This window comes from Gobius niger (assembly GCF_951799975.1).
Source record: "Gobius niger genome assembly, chromosome: 11".
NCBI lineage: Eukaryota > Metazoa > Chordata > Actinopteri > Gobiiformes > Gobiidae > Gobius > Gobius niger.
The window spans coordinates 11,414,592-11,438,902 of NC_136862.1; the positions used below are offsets into that span (position 1 = coordinate 11,414,592).

At 39.5% G+C, this 24,311-nt stretch overlaps 1 protein-coding gene across 1 annotated transcript; it reads right to left on the bottom strand.

The window, feature by feature from the left end:
* Positions 1 to 14,339: 14,339 nt before the first annotated feature.
* On the bottom strand, positions 14,340 to 22,722 carry igsf5a (immunoglobulin superfamily, member 5a; the record flags this gene model as incomplete). Its single annotated transcript, XM_079566765.1, has 9 exons — positions 14,340 to 14,445; positions 14,970 to 15,028; positions 15,115 to 15,197; positions 15,273 to 15,297; positions 15,692 to 15,811; positions 15,893 to 16,198; positions 19,078 to 19,395; positions 21,760 to 21,843; positions 22,719 to 22,722. The coding sequence occupies 9 exons, from the start codon at positions 22,720 to 22,722 to the stop codon at positions 14,353 to 14,355; spliced, it is 1,092 nt and encodes a 363-aa protein (XP_079422891.1). The 3' UTR covers positions 14,340 to 14,352.
* Between the last annotated feature and the right edge of the window lie 1,589 nt (positions 22,723 to 24,311).

The window sequence follows — 24,311 nt, forward strand, 5'->3', positions numbered from 1 at the left end:
AATAAATGATGAATTAACACTTCATTCAGCATGAACAATCATTATATTAGTAACTACTACAGTTAACGCCTAACTCATAATGAATAGTTCTTCACATACTTCACTTATTCATTGTTAAGTAGTTATTAAGTCTTAGTCACGCTTAACTAATGAATTGTTCATGACGAATTAAGTGTAAACTCGTCATTTATTACGGCTAAATAATGTGTAGTTGTTATAAAGTGTCACCACAGTGGGTACTTCAAGAGGGCGTACTATGATTTCACAGGTATTTCATGAAAATGTCAAAAACATCTGCTTTACACTTTGTTGGTTAGACAATGCAATATTGATCTAAAAAACAAAATCTCCAGCAGCTTCACTTCCTCATTTTCAAGCGATCGCCACATAAGCCCCGCCCACGCCCCCTCCTCTTGCTTGTGTGGCAGTAATGAGGCTATGGCAAGTGTTTTGCTCTGTGATGAAAGGACTAAGCTTAGCAAGAGATGAGTTGAGGAAAGTATTTCGTGGATACATAGGATTTCAGGAGGAGCTTTTTGGGAGCTGCCGCTGCAGTGCTAAGAATAGTCACTGGAGATGATCGAAAGATTACTCGAAGATGCTGTAGCAGCTTGAAACACAGCTCCATGTCTGTTTTTGATTGTAGAACATTGTAACATGGTAAAAATCTTCAAGCAGTAAACTTTATAATACCCTTCCTCCAAGTCTCATCACATGTCAAGTCAGAAAAATCATAATTACCGTAGGTATTTTCCCCAAATCTTGCAGCTCTATTGAATAGTCGCTGAATAGTTCGTGTGAAAATGTCTGGAACTGAAACAATAATGTCTTATCAAATTGAAAAATTGAAAAAAACAGATTAGAGAGAAAGTCACAATTACGGACTTTGCCAAAATTGTTCAGCTCAGTCTACAGTATGTAAAAAGAATGAAAGGAAATAAATGGAAAGCCCAAAACAATATCATATTTGTAAATCACTGTACTCTGTGTTTTAGACACAACAATGAAACTTGCTTCCTCTATTCAACATAGACGACTGCTATGAAATATTGATAGTGACAGAAGAGATGTCTCACGATGGCAGCACAATGTTGTAGGACGATGCAAAGTCCCCTCCTCTATGAAGGCTCGTTTAAACTATAAACCCGGTCAATACAGGATAATAGATCTTATCCATGGGTCAGTGACACATCAGAGTTAATGTTACAGTATAAGCCTCAGAGCGTCCTCTCTGAGCTCCACTGCGAGATGGTTTGACTCGTCCGTGTTCGCAGCGAGCCTTGAATAATTCAGTGAATATAGGATGTTCCCGCTGCCAGTGAATCAGTCTTCACTGTGGATCCTCACTGAGGTCTATGCCCTTCTTCAGGCAGTGCCATCTCAGTCTCGGAGGACTCATAATGGGCTCAGGTCATGCATAAACTGTCGATACACCCTGAGATTCACACGGCTACATTTCACACTAGGATAAGCATTGGAAAAACAGGAACATCGACACCAAGTAGAAGACTTGTATTGCAATAACATTTATACTATAATAGTCTAAGCAACAATTCCAACTCCCATTATGCCTTTACATGATTTCCCTGTGGGTCAAATCTAAACCTAATTTTCTCATTACAAAAAGCACTACTTCTTTTGATGCAGTAGATTGTATCTGTTGTTCACCTTATGTTGGCTATTAACTGTCTTTGTGAGCAGCTCTTACGTTTTCAACTTTCTCTTCAATTATGTGGAAAAGATCTGGGAAAACTGTGAGTTATGTGTTGCCTGTATTGACCCTAACTGGTGTAAAATACTTTTAAATCTAATAAGTAGGCTATAAAGTGAGTGAAACATAGTAAACATGGATTAGATTATTGTTTTGGACCGCATCAAAACGAGCAGTTGGCTTTTATTCAGCTCTCGTTAATTTGCAACTCTCTGTTTCGATCGGAGGAAGTTGGGAACTTTGCCTCCAAAAATCAGCTCCATCGACAAAACACCGTCCAATAAAAGTCACGGTAAACGGCGACGGCGCGTGAACGTACCTCGCTCATCTTCGGTTCTGCTCGTGGTGCTGTTGGATGGATGAAGGTAAAGCTCCGATGTCTCCGAGACGCTGCGCTCGCGCTCTCGCGGCTTTTATAGCTGATCCGCTCTCCAGCCCCGCTCCCCTCCGGCAGCTCGCTCTCATGAAGCCAATGAGGCGCGTCTCTCTGCACGGATCCTCCGCGCGCCAGGATGTGTCCCACACTTGTTGGGCGTCCGTTGGAAATTATGTGAGATTATGTATAAGTAGGGGAGATGTGTGGTCAAGAAACGAGATCTGTGCGTAATTGTGGAGACATTTGTCGGTTAATGATATGATAGAAGGACTAGCAGCATTCTTCCTGTTTCAGAATTCACCATTTACATTGTCCAATTAATAATGGCGACCAACAAACCGCCTTCTACAGAGACTGGTCAAAGAATAATAAGGTAATTCTCCTGTTCGCCCATGAGAACCTGACTGATGACATGAATTAGCAATATGCAACTGGTTTCTCCATAGGTTCCTTTTATTTTAATTGGAGATTATGTCATCAATGCTTTCTTTAAATGAGTTAGCCTCTTACCCCCGCCTTAACAGAGTGCTTTTTCTCCAGTTCAGCTTTACCCAAATTTAAAAGCTTCTCGACTGGAGCTTGCAAGCCAGAGTAACGCCTCATTTGAAAGCTAAGACCTACAAAACTGATGTAGAAGGATTTTTTTCATCGCGCTGCTGGCGCATTGTCGTCACTTTGACGTTTTTGTTGCGTCTTTATCACAATTTTTGCCACATTTCGTTGTTTTCGTCACATTTTTGTCATTTTTTCATCACTTTTTTGTCATTTTTTCATCATATTTTTGTCATTTTTTCATCATATTTTTGTCATTTTTTCATCATATTTTTGTCGTTACATTTTTGTCATTTTTTCATCACTTTTTTGTCATTTTTTATCACATTTTTGTCATTTTTTTCATTACATTTTTGTCATTTTTTCATCACATTTTTGTCATTTTTTCATCACTTTTTTGTCATTTTTTCATCACTTTTTTGTCATTTTTTCATCACTTTTTTGTCATTTTTTCATCACTTTTTTGTCATTTTTTCATCACTTTTTTGTCATTTTTTCATCACTTTTTTGTCATTTTTTCATCACTTTTTTGTCATTTTTTCATCACTTTTTTGTCATTTTTTCATCACATTTTTGTCATTTTTTCATCACATTTTTGTCATTTTTTCATCACATTTTATTACATTTTTGTTATTTTTTCATTACATTTTTGTCATTTTTTCATCACTTTTTTGTCATTTTTTCATCACTTTTTTGTCATTTTTTCATCACTTTTTTGTCATTTTTTCATCACTTTTTTGTCCTTTTTTCATCAATTTTTTGTCCTTTTTTCATCAATTTTTTGTCCTTTTTTCATCAATTTTTTGTCCTTTTTTCATCACTTTTTTGTCATTTTTTCATCACTTTTTTGTCATTTTTTCATCACATTTTTGTCATTTTTTCATCATATTTTTGTCATTTTTTCATCATATTTTTGTCGTTACATTTTTGTCATTTTTTCATCACTTTTTTGTCATTTTTTATCACATTTTTGTCATTTTTTTCATTACATTTTTGTCATTTTTTCATCACATTTTTGTCATTTTTTCATCACTTTTTTGTCATTTTTTCATCACTTTTTTGTCATTTTTTCATCACTTTTTTGTCATTTTTTCATCACTTTTTTGTCATTTTTTCATCACTTTTTTGTCATTTTTTCATCACTTTTTTGTCATTTTTTCATCACTTTTTTGTCATTTTTTCATCACTTTTTTGTCATTTTTTCATCACATTTTTGTCATTTTTTCATCACATTTTATTACATTTTTGTTATTTTTTCATTACATTTTTGTCATTTTTTCATCACTTTTTTGTCATTTTTTCATCACTTTTTTGTCATTTTTTCATCACTTTTTTGTCATTTTTTCATCAATTTTTTGTCCTTTTTTCATCAATTTTTTGTCATTTTTTCATCAATTTTTTGTCCTTTTTTCATCACTTTTTTGTCATTTTTTCATCACTTTTTTGTCATTTTTTCATCACTTTTTCGTCATTTTTTCATCACTTTTTCGTCATTTTTTATTACATTTTTATCATTTTTTCATTACATTTTTTGCCACATTTTTGTTGTTTTTGTCACTTTTTTGTCATTTTTTATTGCTTTTCTGTTGCTGCTTTTCTGTTTTTCTTTTTTTCACTTTTTGCACGTACTTGTTTTGCTCATGAGACACTTGGTAAATAACCCCTTAACATTGCTTTGGAAATCAACAGGTCATACATAAATACATCCATGTAATTCAAAAATTGACTAATTGCAGTGATGACAATCTGTAAACGTCTCATGGAGAGGTGTCAGACTGTGTGGATTACAGCACTGACAGACTGAAACCACAGTTTAAAGAAAAGCTGGTCTGTTCACCCGTCATTATTACTAACCCCAAACCTCCCACAGGCAGAGCTCTGTGGTCAATGTACCCACCACATCAGCGCAGTTCATTGGCAGTGGCCTTATTGATTCAGAGCATGTGTGTGTATGTGTCCATGTGTGCGAGTGGTCATTAATCAGGGTGGCTTTGGCACTCTCTATATCACTCACACTTTAATCAGAGCGTCCAGAGCTGGAGAGGGGCGTTCACTGTCCCCCAGGAGGAGCACATGTGCACGCACTAATTGATCCCCGGATACTCCCACCAATCATTTATTTAGACACAAATTCAACTTGAGCTATTCATTCTCTGGTCATTGCAATAGTTCACACATTCACAATGGAAACTGAGGAGGACTTCATTCTAATTACGTTATAGACCAAGTCCTTGATTAGGATTCAGTTCATACAGAGGTAATCATTCTCTTCGTTGTGATACAAATGTATAGAAGTGGTTCTGTGTTCAGAAGCGAAACATCCTCAACTCAACCAAACCCAGGCCAGTCGACGATATGTTCATGTAATAAAGTTCAACCTCAAAAGACTCACAGAAACAGAGTGGCGTTAAAAAAGTTTTATTGGACATGACCCCGGCGGATGATTTATATTAACGATATGAAATACGTGGCGATGATGAATGATTGACAGAGTATCTCCCCAGGGTCTGGACACTGGTGGTGGTAGAGGATGAGACCAGGGGCGACCAGTTTACAACGACGAGCAGAGCCGAGGAGAGGCCAGGCGGAGGAGGGTCGCAGCACAACTGGGAAACGGCCAAGCGATGGTTGAGGATGAATGGCTGAATCAGGAATGAGGAGCTGCAGTGATTGGCTGTCGCGAAGGTGCGGTGTGAGATGGGACTGTGATTGGATGATTGGTGAAGAGCTGCCGGTGGTGAGGCGATGAATGAATGCAGCAGGTACGTCTTCCAGGTTGAATTTGAATTCTATTTCAGTTGGAGAGACACACTTTTTGACAGAAATTTCCCAAATGTCCCAATGTTGTCCATGGTCATTATTTGATAATGACTGTGTTCACAAACCTGCCATATTATTCTTATGGCTGGAAGTCCATTCTACTCGCCAACATCACGAACATGTTTTTGATTATTGTCACCACTTTTGGATGCCTTAATGAGGAAATAATTAAACCATTGTTCACTTGTGTTGAAGGAGATGACTTTGAACTTTGTAACAGTTTTTGTTTTATGTGAATTGGCCGAGGAACTACAGAGAAATTAGAAAAGAGGCTAGAAATCTACATTTTGACTGTGACCATAGCTACCAGTAAAATATAGGATCTTTAAAATGTTGTGATGTCAAGTGAACCCAACATATTCAATCTTCACTATTGATACTTTGCGGACGAATGAGAGCCTTCATAAACATAATTATTATTCACGTGTACCTGCACATTACTACACTCACTTATTTTTACATTGTTTTGATCTGTACAGTACTTTTGATGTGTTTCCTTGATATAAAACTTGAGAGCTCATAAAAAGTGGTGTGTCTCTGAGGAAGTGTATTTTTTGCTATTTTAGGAAACAAAATTAAATCATTTTGTTTGATGCTTACACACAGAAGGCAGCTAAAAATAGGCGTTCTCAGTCAGTATTCTTCTAAACATGCAGCTTTTATAGCCTTAAATTACTCACAGCTCTAATCTTGCCCACCCGATCACACCTCCGTATGTGCAACAATCATGTTTCAGTCTGCACGCGTCATGACAGCGGAGAAGATCCATGTGGTGTGAGAAGGTTTCCTGGTAATGTTGTGTTAAGTAATCAGCTTTTTGTCTCATCTTTTAGCTGCGTCAAACGGTTTTGCCCTAAACCGTGTAAGAGAGTTTGTGATCCAGATGTTCAGCTGGTTCAGTGATTTTGAGGAATTCATGCATTCATAGCACTGAATACAAACGACTGAGAGATATCACTGAAAACATAACATTTCTGCATGTTCTGGCACGTTAATTCAGTGGGTGTGATGGATGCCCTTCAGATTACGCAATGGTAGACATAATGAAGGCTTGCATTTATATTGTGCTGTTTAACAACCTGCTTACAGCGCTTAAGAAAGTCATTATTCATTACTTGTTGGTGGTGATGGTGGTCAGCTAATGTAGCCACAGTTGCCCTGGGTCTGACTGACAGAAATGTGGTTCACCCTGACACTCTCTTAGGTGCTTATTCTAGTAGAGGGGCGAAATAAGTTTTGTCCTTTATATCATAAACTCAGACGTATGTGGGGAAAAACACTGTGCATCTCCTTATAAAGCATTTCTAGCAATTTTATGAATTTGCAGGCGGGTTTTTTCTTTTTAGCATTTCTGTGAAAGTGACCCTGAAAAGTGATACTTCCAGCTGTGAAATGTCCCTTTAAACTCGTCCAGGGTTTATACAGGCAAGTCAAATGTAATGCTTTTTAATGCCCAAATACTATATTTTAAAGCGACAAACTCGGGGGGGAAAAAGGTTGCATATTTCCTATGAAAAACTTTCATCAAACAGAGGCAAGGGAATGGGACAAAACAGGCAACTTTCAGCCAAAATAGCATCATTTTGGTATTTTCAACAAACTTATACAGTAAAAAATGAGCGATTTCATAATGTTCAAAATCCAATTTTTGCTTTTTAATGACATGTAAGGCATTGATTTTGGAACAATTCATTTAAAGCAGCACTAAGTAACTCATAGACCTAGAGGCCATAAGTGCCACTGCAGGTGTCGTAGCATATTGTACATCCAATTACACATAGCAGATATTTTTTTTCACTCAAACTTGGCTGTAAATACTATTTAAGTGGCGCTAGCCCGCGGTTAGCTTTGCCCGTTAGCCTGTTTACTATTCCATTAGTGTGTATTGGGGCCTTTGACCCGTAGGCAGGAAAGCTGCAATCGTGGTTTTCTGGCCAGAGACACCAGGGGGAGATGAAAGACCCCCCCCCCCACTCATCCCATTAACAAATTAAAAGGATTTATTAAGGTACATAAGTTACTTAGTACTGCTTTAATGAGTTTTAATGCTTTTAATGCTGTGAAGAACTGGGTACGCTACAAATATGTTTGGAAAGTTATGGATGAGTTTGGACCACAATCAACATTTCAATTGAGTGGGTTCCTTCTTTCATTGTTTGTAATCAAATATCAGGTACAGGGCCTTTAATACACTGTGGTAAATGACTCCATACATGGTGATGAGTGAAGTGTCTTGCTCATGGACACAATCACAATCATTAAATCTCAATCATTAAATCTCATACATATGAATCTGTCATTAATCGCATAGACTTGTAACACACTGATCAGTGTTTAATTACTCTATTTTATCCTCAAAACGGCGACACCCTTTCATTTCGGCTGTTATCCGACACGTGTTGCTAGATGATTCTGTGAAATAATAGAGCTTAAACCTTGCTGACAGCGCACCACAGTAATGAGACTCACAGATATACAGCTTCTGAGACCACCCGCTGACCCTCTGAGCCACTTCTTCTTTTTCACCATCATCAGTCCACACTATCAAAGGCATCTCATCGCCGCGTGTCATTAGTGCAGTTACCAAGTGGGACGGGGCAGAGTGCGTTCCCCGCTTGGACGTTTTCCAAGGGTTTGATGACCATATCGACATTTGCAGGGATTAAGATCTAAACTTTCTGAAGCTGCTCTGGCCCCGTTGCCCTGGCGACATATCGACAAAGTGACAGAGCTTAAGTGCACAGGGATCCTCATTACCAGTCGCTGCCTGCTACTCCCGTTTAATGTTCACAAGAAACGTATAGGCCTGTATGTAAATCCTATTTTTACTCTTGTGAAATGGGGCACTTTTGATCGCGGCTTCGAGTGGTGGACCCAAATCAGTCACATCAGAATCACTAATATGATGAAGTCATCGTAACCCCAGCGAATCTCAATGCCAGAGGAATGACAGATTAGCGAAGGAGTATAGTGCTCATTTTACAAGCTATTTTGGATATTTCTGACCATTGAAGACCTTGCAGTCAATCAATAAGTATAAATATATCCGTTTCCATGGTTACATTTAAGGTGGATTCGCTGCGTTGCATGGCTAAGATGTTGGGAAATTGGTTTGATTTGAATGGGCACTTTTTTGTTTGCTATTTATTTATTGACTGTGTTTTTGTAGTTATGCGCAGATGACAATTTGACAACAGATCCAGATCCAGAGGTACAATCTTGGCCGAATTAGCCTGCTTCTGTGCGTGTTTCCGATTGATGGCGAGGCTGCCAAGATGAAACAGCAGGACTGGCAGAACATGCAAATTGTGCACAAAGAATTCGGGAATCAAACAAGGAACATCTTGAAGAACAATTCAGTTACTCCACTTGTTGTCATTTATGCAGCTTAACTGTAAAGCTAATAATTATTGTAACAAGTACATACAATATCTAATCATTTTTGACTGTTTCTTTTAGTTCATTTCCAAGAGTTACCACACCAGGTCAGTTCTCCACACCATGAACCTGTCTCACTCCTGACAGATTGACACAGTGGCGCTGAAAGATGGGTTGAATGTAAAGGACAAACTCTCCTACAAGGACATTATAGTCTACTTGATATCGTTCCTGTTCTTTGCCTCCTCTGAACAATTCTACACTGATTATGTGTTTTAGAGGATTAGCGTGGGACAAATTCTGGATCAGCTTTGGTATTCAATATAGACTCACATACAAATAATTATTTCTGGAAAAAAAGTGTGACCGTTTTCATGTTTTTTATAAGAAGAAGCCTGTATGTGCCTATTGAGGTCAAAGCTGTAGTAAATGACCTTCCCCTATATGGAAGACACAGTGTCACTGAATGGTCACATCTTTTAACCTCTTAACCCCCACATAAACCAAGCATTTTCTCCAGTTTAGCCTTACGCAAAAACTAAAAGCGAAAAAGTGACAAAAATGTGTTGAAAACAATAGCACAAAGAAAACACTTCCAAAATGTGACAAAAACACAACAAAAGAGTGATGAAAAAGCAAGAAAAAAAATCAACAAGAAAGCGACGAAAGCGACATTCATGGTATTAAAAACAAAACTTAAAGGTTGGCTCAAGGGGAACCAGACATGTGACCACTGACCACTGTCCTTATCTTATCTCAAGTTCAATTGTGTGGATGATCTGTGGGACTACAGGTATTATTCTGGCACATTTACATGTATATGTTCATTAATATGCATTGTCCCTTTAAATAAATAAATAAAAACATCTTTTTTAAAAATGACAAAAATGTGATGGAAAAAGTGATCAGTTTTGTAGGTGTTCGCTTTCAAATGAGGCGTTACACTGGCCTAAAGGCTGTAAGCTCAGTCAAGAAGCTTTAAGATTTGGGTAAAGCTGAACAGGAGAAAATACGCTTGGTTAAGGCAGGGAGTAAGAGGTTAAAAAGTGCCTGTACAAAAACATTCATACCAAAACTTGTCATTTCAGTATATTTTTTGCTACACTCCAAACACCATTGTAATAGCCAGAACTACAGCCACATGAATGCTCCTATTACTCTCTGGCAAGTTGAGTCTGTAAACAGATTCATGCAGGGACGGTCCTGGCTATCAGCCTAATTAACAGCCTAATTTCACTCACGTTAAAGATGCCATTGAGTAAATGGTCAGTTCTCATTGCAGTAATAGTTTTTTGGGGGGCAGCGTCTGGTCAGCATGGTGTTTTGCCAACCTGTGGGCTGTGCCAACATGAGACGTGTAAATCCAGCTCTGAGCCAATTTGGTGATGAAGTCTGTTGGGGAGATTAATTTGCCAGACATTCCTTATGCAATGAAACTGCTTAGGGAAGGGCCCTAAAAGCCAGTAGTACCCAACAGGCCACTCTCCTCTGTACACGGCTTATCAATAGTCATTAGTACGGCTCTATTCATTGGGTTTTATGGGGTTTTCATGTCCCTGAAAGAGTAATGCTAACCAAAGTGAAAACATGAGGGGTGTTGCTGTTATGGTGTTGCTCTTAGACTTGGCTGTGGTTTTGTTAGCAATATTTAACCAATGGAAAACGTTTAATCAAATATTATAATTTAGGACGGATTATTCAAATTGTAAGTTCTTTGTCTGTGGGTATTTGGTCGTTTGCATCAAAATATAAATAATATTTCGCTGTCCCACCAAATCCACTAAATCCAAACATTATAAGCCTTTTCAAAGCTGAGATGAGCTCCAGAAACCATAAATCTAATGTACTGTATAATGTGACATAACAGAGAATGGCTCACTGTAATATGTTTAGACAAGTGGAAAGGTAATGTGATCGAGCGGAGAGAAAATAGCTGCTTCAGACGGATTCCGGCAGCACTTCAGCCCGGGACAGCAGCAACTAATGTGCAACACTTCCATACAACTGGTATTATGCTGGGATTTTGTGGACAGGGAGTCTGGTTTCACAAAGGAAGCAATACAGCAAAGCGAAATGCAAACTTTACCAGAAATAGGCAACACGCAATAGCTTTGAAAATCCATTTTAAACCAAACCTCTTAGCCCCCACCTGAACTGAGCACATCCTAAATCTAAGTCTAACGAGGATGAAAAACCCAATTAAAAAGTGATGGAAAAGCAAAAAAATGCAGAGTCACGATTTGACCTTTTAACCCCTGCCTAAACCAAGTACATTTTCTCCAGTTTGGCTTTACCCAAATCTAAAAGCTCCTTGAGTCTCAAAATATTGACAGAAATTAGACAACAAAGTGACAAAAAAACGCAATAAAAATTTGATGAAAAAGCAACAAAAAAACACCACAGAAGAGCAACATAAGATGAAAAGAACAGTGACAAAAAAGCATTAAAAAGAGCATTAAAAACTCTTCAGAAAGCAACAATAACACAATAAAGAAGCGACAGAAACATGACAAAAAGGAAACAAAAACGTGATGGAAACACAACAAAAAAAGGAACAAAAAACGCAGTAGAATAAATACAGAAACACGACAAAAAAGTGTGAAAAATGTGACAAAAACGTGGCCACAAAGCAACAAAAAAGTCATGACATAAGTCTTAGCTTTCAAATGAGGCGTTACACTGGTCTATAGACTGAAAGAGTCGAGAAGCTTTTAGATTTGGGTAATGCCAAACTTGAGAAAACTGGCTCAGTTAAAGTGAAGAGGTTAATGGTAGAATGTTCTCAACTTATAAAGCGCTTTTCTACCTACATGAGGCCCAAAGCGCTTTACAGCAATGAACCAGTCATCCATTCTCTCAGTCATACACTAATGTATGCAGACACAGGAGGCAAGGAGGGCGAAGTGTCTTGCACAAGGACACAACAACAGTGTGCATGAGACGACCCTGTCATATTGTTTATTTACCAGTGATCGTGAGACCAAGTGAAGACGTTTTACTGCCATAAAGCTTCAGCAAGTTATCAGACCACTTTCATTTAACAAGCAGCAACAATGTGTCGCACCACAAACTGTGCAGATGAAACTCAAATCTACGTGTCACTGACGGCTGGTGAACATGGGCCTGTAGATACACTCAAGGACACTATACAACTTTCTCCAACTAAACTCAGACAAAACTGAGATCATTGTTTTTTTTTTCATTGTTCTCTCTCTAAAACCAAAAAAACATCAGGTTCGGAGTCTCGGAGTAATCATGGACTCAGACCTGAACTTAAACAGCCACATCAAAGCAATAACATCAGCAGCTTTTTACCATCTGAAAAACATCGCTAAGATCAGAGGAATAGTGTCAAAACCAGACTTAGAGAGACTTATCCATGCATTTGTCTCCAGCAGGTTAGACTACTGTAACGGCTGCTCACTGGCCTCGACAACTGCAGTACATCCAAAATGTGAGTCCAACAAGTCCTGACAAGAACCACGAGATACGACCATATTAGTCCAGTGCTCTGGTCTCTGCACTGGCTTCCTGTCACTCAGAGAATAGACTTTAAAACAGGTCTGCTTGTTACAAGTCTTTTCATGGTTTAGCACCAAAGTACATCTCTGACATGTTACAGCCGTATGAACCATCTCGGGCCCTGAGTCAATAATAAACACGGTGAGGCTGCGTTTCAGTTTCATGCAGCTAAAATCTGGAACAGTCTTCACGAGGATGTGAGACAGGCCTCAACACTAACAATGTTCAAATCCAGGCTGAAAACAGTTCTTTTTACCCATGCATATGACAGCTGAAAGTATGTTATCTGCACTCTCGCCTTTCACTGTAGTTGAATAATTGTATGTTGATGTTTTTATCTGTTTTCTTGTGATTTTATGCAACTGTGAAGCACTTTGAAAAGCCTTGTGTATGAATTGTGCTTAACAAATAAACTTGCCTTGCCTTGCCATTTATTTCTGTCTTATAATGCCACAGTCTGGCACTATTATTCTGTGGATTGAGGAAAAAATCCTACAGATTATCCTGAAATATTCCATGACAAATACTGTATTTCGTTTTGGGAGAAAGAAAATATGAGGAAAAGAAATTTCATTGCACTTTTCTGACATGAAAACTGCAGACCCATTCCTTTGCTGTAGATTTTGTAAGAGAAACAATAATGATGTGAACATAATCTGATTTCAACAAAACTGTATAGCAATGCATATCCAACTCTCTTATACCTGTTCTAATGTGATTCCTGTTTAGGGAAGGCATCATTCCATCCAATTAAAGCCCAAATTAAAGCCGGCTTACACCGATGTGAAGGCCGGTAATCAGCTCATTGATCCAAACTCAAACACGGGTCTCCTCCCAGGCCTCGCTCTCATCCTGATGCACGGCCTGTAGCGCTCACTCTTTTGGCAGTCCGCACACAGACACAAGGTAAAGGTCATCTGAGTGCACTGTCAACCTGTGCTTCATGGCCTGCCTGGTAAACACTCCACAGACCAAGATCTACAACACATCCTAAAGACCGCAATTACTCCCTGTCACAGCCGCCGCATTCTTAAGTAGCAACTTTATTTCAACTCCAGCAGACTGTGGTGCTCCCAAAAGCATGCAGCGTCCACATATAACTTTGAAAAATCGTTTTGGTTGTTTGGCACTCGGACCAACTTTTTATGGGCCCTAAGGCTTCGTTCTGAGTTGGCGGCCATTGCCAAAGATTCAACACAATTACAGTATAACCTCGATATAACATTAAAGCTCCAAGCCTGGACAAAAGAGTGGTTGCACAGTTAAAACCTCTGCTACATGCACCCATTATATTTCACAGCATTATATATCCACTCTCCACTTTTAATTATTCATAATCATAACCACACAAAAATAATAATGAATATGATCCAAATGGGGCGTTTTCCAAACCTTAACCAGGGATGGAGCACATACGCAACACATACCACATCTATTTTGAGGCTTATAAATAATGAACAAATTATTAAGAAAACTTTGTAGCTGTTTTAAAAATGATGACAATTACATTACAAATATAGTGTGTCTGATATAACTTGAATTTTGCTGATCTGATCATGTGTCATAGTTGGTGCTATTGTTTTGTGACAGTGCTTTAGTGCAGTGTGTTCAGAGTTGGCCTGTGCTGTTGTGCTGAGCCGCTGTAGACATATTTCATATTCATCATGACAAAGATAGGAACTGACAGGAGACTTAACCTCTCTCTGCTGCTGTCTGCCTTTTGGAAACAAACTGGAGTATTGACTTATTAAATCAAACCTTTATAAACACATATCTGCAACCTCATTTTACATAATAACATTAATAATTTACAAAACATGTCAGAATGCTTAGCTTATGTCAAATACAATGTTTGTCCTGAGCACTTGCAGACATCCACCTTCTCCACACTCCAGAGCTGCTTGTGACCAATAGCTTCATGCAGACACTGCCCCCTAGAGGCTGCATGTTTAACAGCCACTGGGATGTCTGCTAAAGATGGTCCATAACTTTTTTATACAATAGTCACATGTCTGTGTTTTGGGAAGTTGAGTTCCAGGTTGCTGTAGGCATTTCCAGGCTGGTAACTGTTGTCAGATACAGGTTGCTGTAGAAAGTAGAAAAATACTATGTTATTCACAGAGACATGGACTCTGTAACGTGGCCTACTTGAGTCACTTTTTGAAGCAGGTACACTTACTGGGGTAGTCGTATTCTACTTAAGTCAAATACTTTGTTATAAAATGGATGTTAATTGAATTTTGACAAAGCTAAAGATGATAGTGTTGTGCCATATAGATTACTATCTCTGTTTAAAATGTGAGGGATTAGTACTAAGAACATTATAATAATGGAGATAATTTATATGTCATTATTATATAAAAGGAAACATGTGCACAAGAAATCTTACTCCAACAATCAAGTATTTGTGGCATGCATTTTTGTTCTCCTTGACTTAGTTTGACTGACCATGCCCATCACAGGTATGTGCTGTATTCTGGGTTCAGGCTAAAAACTGATTGATTTACGCTCACACTCCTGTTTGCCTCTCCTTATACACGAGCGAGTAGAACAATGTGGTTAGACACATGATAAACTCTCCTGTTCAATCATCAAACAAGACAAGCCCACCTCATAAAAAGATCCGTTTGTCTGGGAGAACCTGCTGTCCCGTTCACTCGGAGGTAAACCTGCGCACAAAGACGTGTTGTAAAAACAGACTAATATTTCACATAATCTTGAGTGTTATGAAGCGTCTAGTCATTGCTTGTTTTACCGTCAATGGTGAACACTGGGTTGACTTGGCCCTGGTTCTGAATGTCTGGCTTGTTGCTCAACTGGCTCTGAGTTCGCTGTCTCCTGCGCAGAAAGAGCATGAAGTTATTGAGATGAACATTTTGAAGACAATCATGAGACTAATGTGTCGGCTCTTACATCATTTCCGCCTGATAAGTCAGTTCTGAAAATAAGACATATTTGTACATTAGTTTTTTTTATCTGTGTGATTTTGTGTTATTATTCCCTTTAATCCTTTCTAATAATACTAATGCTATTTCAGCTGCTAGTTCTTACTCAATTGGAGCTACCACTACTATGATACCTTGAACCTATATAGCTATAGCTCTTGTAAAGACCCCCAAAGCACTTCACATGGCATTTTTATTTACTCTCAGCCACAACCCTGGGGTAAACTGACAAAAGCGAAGCTCCCAATCTGTCCCCTAAGCCGCTGTGACAACCACCAATCACACCACATTCAAGTAAAGTGGTTGAAAAGTCTTGCCCAAGGACATAACGGCAGCATGCCACTATTGCAACTTTGTCAGGACTTGTGGTATGAGATTTATACTTACGTTTCTCCTTTCTCCTCTTGTAGCAGAAGATCAGGCCAATTATCAGCAACACCACCAGTGCGAAAAGTGAAAAGGACAGCACAATGGCAATGAGCACTGTCCAGTCTGTCGGCTTTGGGACTTAAGAGAGGGGGGAAAGAAAGCTTTTAAAGTGTCCTTGAATAACAAAATACTGTTAATACTATTATGCAAAGAGCTTACCAACCACCAGCTGAACCGAGCTTGAAATTGGGTCTGGAAGAGTAGGTACGGTGGCCAGACAGGTCACTGTGGTGTTGCGGATGGCTGTAAACTTGTACACGCTGGTGGAGTTGTAGCCGCCCTCATTGCCGACATCAGTGGTGTTGACGAGGCTGCTGTTCACGGCGTAGCCATCAAGAGTCCAGCTGATGGTTGCCGCGGGAAACCAGCCTAAGGTCGCACACTGGAACTCCACCTGCTCCCCCTCCTGCACCGTCCTGCTGCCTCCCGAGAGGCCGCCTCCCGAGATGCCGACGCTGCCAGGCTCTGAGAACCAGAAAGCCTTATTTGTTTGAGCCATGTCGCTTTACTATACTCTATATGATGTACTTCATGGTTTTCCATTTCTGTGAAGTATGAAATATGAAAATGGCTGTCCAAGTGCTAAATCAGGTCTATAACAGGACTGAACTAGGTCAAAACATGGGCTAATCAGTGTCCAGAATGGAGTAAACCATGGTAGGGTAGTTCTAAGGTGAGTATAGGTCAAGGGCGAGTTAAAAACATTTATTATCAAGGACATGATCAAGGACATGACTGATTTCAAGACTTTTGCCGCAACCGAGCAAAAAAGTATGACTTTAAGTTCAAAAGTGCAGTCAGACATCACGAGAGAGTCAATCTGAGTGGATACTTGGAAGATAGTTAGAAAACTCTTTATAAATGGGCGGGATTTGTGACTCGATTTGAAGTGACTTGCGCTTGGACATGAGGGTGCCCTGGACTCATACAATCATGACTTAAGAACTCTCTGCACTTAACCCAGATTTAACCATAAAGAATATGAAACAAAGACTAGTGCTGCAGAGGAGCCTGTGTACGATCAGCTACCATAGTTTCCGAACCCCTATTTTAATGTCCTTCACATTGGACCCAGAGGAGTATTATCTTTCTGTACGAATTGTTTTCATTCTTACTCGTTCCTACTGTGGCAAAAGTTCCTCCTGCACAGGCTGTGTTCACTTTGTCTTTGTTATGAATATTAAATCAATTGCATGTCTCTGTATTATCGTTCCCTTTGTTTGTTATTGGAGCCCCTCGTTAGCATGCCCTTGTGCAAAAGAAATCAATGGCCTCCCCTGGCAGCTCTATTAAATGGATTTATGAGCACTGTTTGCAGGTTTTGCTATACGTGAAACAACGTATGAAATAATCATGGGAGTCCTAATCAGCAACACAAGCAGCATCGCAAACACACCAAGGAATCAATAGTTTGGGAACCAGAAGTGTGTGGTTGAATTTTGCCTACTATAACTGTAGGAGGAGGCCTAAGGAAGACCAAGGACACACTGGGATTTTGGAACTGGGACTTGAAACGATCCAGGATTTCCCCTGGAAGAGCAAGAGGAGGTGTGCATGAATAAGGAAGCCGCTGCTCAGTCTTGTCGTGACACATAGAAGGTGGATTCCTGAAACTGCACCATTCGAGAGCCACTGCCAAAGACCATTGCTAATTTTATCAAACATTTCTAATATGAATGCAACGCTTTGTCCAGAAAGGCTGCATTTTGGTTCTCAATCATCTTCCATTGTGATGCACTCTCACAGAGATCAGAAGTCACACTTAACAATACTCGCAATTTGTCCAACACAATAGTCCTGAGCTGGTCATTCTGTGCCGCAGAACTGCATCCCTGATTGACATATTGTCTGCCATTTTTTACAGAATCATGGTTATTATGAGTATGACCTACTGGCTCCATCTTCTTTCTCCTTTTGATCCCCAGTGAATACATCCCTTTTTCCAAATGTGAACCATTTTAACGCAATATTTTTCATTACATTTACACAAAAAATATAAGCACTTTGTTTTTTCAGCAAACTGAGATAAAACAATATTTATTTTCTGTCAGATGCAATATATATCTTGCAGATTGGATATTGTGTCACCTAATGATGCAATAATGGCAATTTGGCGACACATTATGCCGCCTTATTTACAGTAAACAATGCCATCAACCTAGTTTGGGCTTTATTTATTTAATATAGGGACAGTGCATATTAATATAGATTATACATTTAAACATGCCAGGCTAATTCTGGCATATTTTCATGTATAATGTATATTAATATGCAGATGTAAATTCATCTGTAGTCCCTAGACAGTTGTGTGTCCTCCTGAAGGGAATAAAATTACAATTACATCTGATAAAATACAACACAGAAAGATTTTTTCTTTTTTTAAAACAGCACTCTCAATAACACAAACCAAACATGACAAACATTACAACAAGACTCTTACAATCTCAACAACTACAGAGACAAGTCAGACAAACCAACAAGGGACAATAGTCCAGCAGGGGGCAGTGAGAGGTCATCAGTAAGTGCTGACAGCTCTGATTCTCAAAGAGACATTTTTTTTTTCATTTATATGTATTGATGTTTCTAATTGTAACAGGGTTGAGATTCCATTCATGGGCAGCTCGGACATAAAGGGTGGTTTGACCAAAGAGGCTTTTTCTCAGAGGGATGATGCAGTCGCCTCTTGCTGCTGATTTGATTCTCCTTCTTTTTTTCAGAATCTCCCTGAACCCTATGAAGCTGGTTGGGGTGGTGGTGCCCTGAGGTAAACTGATGAAAGTGTGGCTGCTAACCTGCACCTCAAACCACAAATCACACACGCACTCACAAACAAGGTGGGCAAAGTGTCTGGTCGACTCATTTGGCATTTTTGAACCTTTTTTATTCACTATGTACTGATTAGTCAAAAGTTACTTGGCCATGAGGGTTTTTTCTAAGTTGTTAGTTGTAGAATTTGTGAAATCAATCTTTTGCAATGAGCAACTTATTTTAAATTTGGTTTTAATTTTTGGACAGGAATCGATCAAATCTAAGAGAAAAAAGGGTCTATGTGGTTTGTTTGTCTTTGTGTTATACTTTAAGTCAAGCTTATTATTATCATTTTCTTCAACAACTGGTGCACACTCAAGCCAAACAACTCAAACCTACATCTAATGGTTCGGCTTAAAATATAACCTGCTGAAGTGGCTGGTGAGACTTAATGTAATAATATAACATAGAAATCTACAAATACTTGACTTGCCCTGATTATAACTACTGAGCCGCTGCTGAACATGAGAAGCATTCAAATCAAAGAGCATGACTAGTCTGTGTTACATAAATCTGAATAATGTCAAAGCTTTTACCTTGGACAGACAGTTGTGCCGTCTTGGATCCGTACGCGCCCTGCACGGTGCAGATGACAGGCCCGGAGTCCTGCCGCGTGACGTTAATAGTGAACTCCACGCAGGTGGTGCCAGTGCCAGTGCAGAACTGGGCAGAGTAACGCGGCCCGGAGGGTGTGGAGGTGCCCGAGGATGACATGGTGAGCACCAGAAACTCGCCTATTGTCCAGGTCATGAAGGTCCATTGTCCCTGCACTGTGGCTTTGAACTTGACTTCAGAGTCTCGCAGTGCAGTCACGTTCACGGGCTGCAACTCGAACTCGAACTGACCAAAGACGACTAGAAAACAAATAGTTGATTGTTAAAGGTTTTTTTGATCTATAACATTACATGCTTCTCAAGCAAACTTTGATTTCCAATATCCATGAAATGGTAAAAAAAAGAAGCTAATTTGTCCATTTCTTATTGCACTTGGCACATCACACTTTTTACTTTAGTGTAGTTTTGTCGGGACATAGAAAAGCAAATGTTTTGATTTGAAAAGGTCTATTTGAAACGTAAGCTACTGGTTCATGATGTTGAAATGGGAATACGGGAATATTTTGGCCTATATTGTTTTATATGTTTCCTCCCTGATTACTGTCAAAACAAATAAATGTATTCTTTCCAATTTTCAGTTTACTCCATTAAAGTAAGTATGGTATTTATTGCAATGAGTCTCCATTTCTCTATTCACCTTATTCTGCCCCGCCCACTTTTGCCTCTTTTTGCTTTGTCTCGGCACTTCCGTTGTATTGACACTTCCGGTAGAGCGCCAAGCCCGTTCATTTAAATGGAGAACAAGAGAAAATGTTTGCCGCTCAAATCTGATGTTTAGTGGATTGATTTGTGTAAAATGGCCAATGTTCATTTGCGCCAACATGTCAACACTGCACCGTTTCTCTGCTCGGCCAAAAAACGGCTTTGTTTTCGTGTAGTAACTGATTTTATCTGGACTTATCCAGTCCCATGCTAACTGATGGGAGAAATGGGGAAGGCACAATTCATGGCAGAACCCACGGGAACTTCTCGAATAAGGTGAATAGCAGTGGTTCCCAAAGTGGGGTCCAGGCCCTGTGGGGGTCCTCAAACCTTGTCCACAAGACAAGTACATTAAAAAAAAACATTGATTTTGAAAGGAAATCTATGTACAGTATTTATTTAAATGTACTGCTTTAAATCTGTATTTTGCTCATATATATATATGCTATTTGTTATGAAGTGTAATTTTAAGCATTAAAACATGACAAGGTGTTTGGAAAACAGTGAAGAATCCTGTATCGGAGGCCCTTGAGCGATCGTTTGATAAGGGGGCGACGGCACTCTGAACTTCAGGAATGGCTGCTCTATAGACTCATAAGGGAAATTATCATTTCAACATTTCACCTTTCTGTAGGATTTTATGTAATCCCTAGTCTAGTTTATTGAGCTTTGAACCCCCAAAACCAGGCAAATTTTAAAATAGGCAAGTTTAGTTCTACCGCACATTTCGTACACAAGGCAACTTAATGCGCCTCATATATAAATTGTATCGCCAGTTTTTTGTTTCCTGTTCACCTGCAGTGTCACAACTAAACTAGGCGCTTAAATGTCAAAAGCATTTCAATATTTAACCCTGTTTGATTGCAGGTACATTTTGGATGTGGTCATAATTGTAGGTTTGGCAGGTGGCAGGTGTCGGCACGTTCCAGGACGGCATAATAATCATTCAGGCCACATGTCTCTTAGTACAACACAACACTCCGGCTTAAGAAGGTGTCAGAGTTTGTTCAGTGACTCAACACTAAAGGCTATGACTTTAAGAGTGAAACTCAAACAAACTCTGGCCACACATGGCCCACAAACAAAATGACACAGGGGTAAATAATATTTTGGGGACTAAATTACAATCTATTTATTGCATCAGTTGGGATCAGGGATAGAGGAAATGTTATTTTATTACAGATATACTGCACTTCCAGGGCTTGACATTAGCTCTACATGCCAAATGATATATTTAAATTCTAGCAAGTGACTATTTTACTCTTGCAATAAGAAAATTAAACATGATACACCTATTCTCAGCCTAGTTGTGCCATGTTTTTGTTGAATTTCCTCAATTCATCAACCCATCATACCTCTAATGGGCTTTATTGTATTGAAAATAAGAAAAAGAAAAGCTACGGTGACCAAAACAGGTAATGTCGTCACTTATCTACATCAATCACGGTTTATTAGTAGACTCTATGACACATGCTTTTATAAACACTGATCAAGTATCGGTATTCTGATCCCTCTGCACTTTATACTGCTCACTTAAAGATGCAGTATGCAACTTTTTATGCAAAAAACAAAACAAAAAAACTTTTACCTTGTAGTGATCCAGCGGTTGTATGAGTGGTCAGCATGACGCCTTTACTTTCCATCACAGTGACTCCAAGGTTCAATTGTTTTGAGAGTTTCTGGTAGGGTATCTCTGCTGACGGACCCTCTCACCAGAAAACCTACAAAACAATTGATCCTGGAGCGTTGCAGAGACCACGGTGATGGAACGTAAAGGCGCCATGCTGACCATTCATACTGCAGCTGCCCACAAGGTCAAATATACACAAATATCAACTTTTTTTTCCACATAAAAAGTTGCATAATGCACCTTAAAGGTACAAATTTGAAAAATAATCTCACCTTCAGTTGCGCACAACAGTAAGCAGAGGCATATAAGCTCCGGCCAACTTTTCCCCAAAAAAGTCATGATGCTGTGTGGATATTCTGTCCAAAAAGAGAAAGAGAGAACATAGGCTTATATAGAGTTGTTATATCCTCTTCCTTTGTCATAATCCTCCTCTTTGGTTGCATCGTGTTGCTATTCTTCTTTTTTGTGTTGATCAACAGTTGTCCCGTGAAGTCCATTTTGATTCAATGTCAATGAGGTTTCGATGGCTGGTTTGCTGTTCAATTTCATATTCTATCACTTACAATGTATTTCTGAATAGACGAAAGCACACATCACTGAAACTAATCTAACAAATATAGTATACACAAGTTAACCTTTACAAGTTTATTACCATTGATTAGGCAAACTTACCGTGGGGCTGGTCGAGCTGCCGGGACCTTCATTTCCTGGTCCAGCAGGTGAGCACTGTGTGAAACTCAGAGAGAGCAAAGTTCAAGTGCAGCCGTTCAAACAGAGCTTATCAGCCCATTGTGCTGTAGGTTCGCAATAATAGGCCCAATGTGACTGAGATCATGGGCGTGAGGATGAGGTCGCCTCTCTCCTGTCATACGCTAGGTCATTGGCCTGGTGGTACTTGGAAGATTAAATATCATTTCACACATAATAACCTAACTGTGTGTCACAAAGGCACAAATTTGTGACCGTGAAATATGAATGAAATTTGTCAGCAGTTAGTCAACAATTAACATGTTACTAGAATTTTATATATTTTCAGAAACTGCAATAGGGCTATTAACATGGCAGAGGTTTTACATAAGAATACATATGCACAGTGTTCTATGTAATTTCTCGTAATCTGTAATTTCACTTGCCTGAACATTGGTCACGATATGTAAGTAATGTCACCTCCTGTAGCGCCTGTAAAAAAAAAAAAAGATAAATTCTCAAGATAAATTAAAACTCCTCATACCCATGATGCCAACATAATGCAATTGCTTTGTATTTGGGTTTGCACCGGTAAAGCCAGCAGGGAAAGTGGTGTAGTTGAAAAGACAGACCACTAGAGGTCTCTGAAACATCATGTAAAGCTTGCAGTACTGGGTTATTTTCTTTAAGGGCAAGTATAAGAGGGATTTTTTTGTGTGACGTCATCCTGTGCATGCAAAACGAAAAACAATCAAACCTTTGAAAGTGTATGTGTACTGTTGTGTTGTGTTATGCTTGCATAATAATGCATGGTAGGGCACAAACCTATATCTTGTTTTAAAACCATTTTAGTGGAGCATGCTTGGTTATCATGTTTGCTTTGGTGCAGATGAAAAGCTGGACATGTGCTGTCTCCACGCTGCACTGGGTACAGGACCGTGCTTCATTATGAGGCATAGTACAAACTGGAATGTCTCCAGACACACAGCTGGTATTGTATAGGCAGAAGCAAGCAGACAACCATGAAAAACAGGAAGTAGATAGTGGGGGAGGGTCACCTTATCCCCAGCATATGGCCGGTCTGTTTTGGAGGCCTCCTCTGCTGCTTCTGCCACCACCGCGTCAGAGATCATCAGTCAAAACTTGTCATATGGAGGGCTCATCCTAGAGTCTGCTGCCTGACTTTGCAGGGATCCAACCATGCCATTGTTGTAGCCCATTGTTCACAACCACAAATTAGTTCCATTCAATTGCCCCTTCATCTGGGAGCACGAGATATGGGCCCCAAAACATAACACTTTCCTAGAAGATGAGACATGTCCTCAGAGCAGGCATTAATCCTTTTGTGGCATCTGTTTTTGTTGTGTCAGCTAATAGCTAATCAATGGTCAAAGCCGGCTAAGGTTTATTGTTAGTGAGCTTATTATGGCGCGCTGCCACTACGGCGAGCTTACATCAGACACATACACAAAATGAAGTGTTAAAGCCAGGTCAGGGACACACCACATTCCTCTGACTGAACAAATACAACTGAATGTATTGAAACATGCAGTGTGCATCATAAACAATTTATTTTTAGCTGCAGCAGGTGCAATTTTACCAGAATCAATGTAATGTTCAAATTACACTGACATGTCATATACACTCTGGAGCTGGTCATATGGGCCATGTGGGACCATGTTGTGAACCCTGGTGTAAGCTGGCTCTACCCACCAGTCCATATGGAAAGGCTGCCATTTGCTCTGAGAGAAATCCACTTAAGAGTGTGAGAGGGACAGCCTTTCCCTGCTAGTAGGCGTCTGCACTGGTTTGGCTATAGGCACTAACTTCAAGAGTTTAGGAAGACCTAGACGCCCTCACCCGTTCATGCCTGATAACAGCTCCTGGCATGTGGCAAAATGTCACACAAGAATGAACAAGTCGCACTCTGTCAGAGAGGCTTTGATGAGGTCACCTTTATCTCTTGTCTGTCTCTTTGCACGGGATTAGACTTTTCCATGTCTGCATAAGTAACTGTTGCTCCAGTTACATAAATAAATGGACCCACTTTCACAGGGTGCAAATCATTATAAAAGCTGTGCTCTCCACAGTAGCATTGCTGCCACCTCTGGCTCAAAAGGAAAACAGGAGAGAGTGA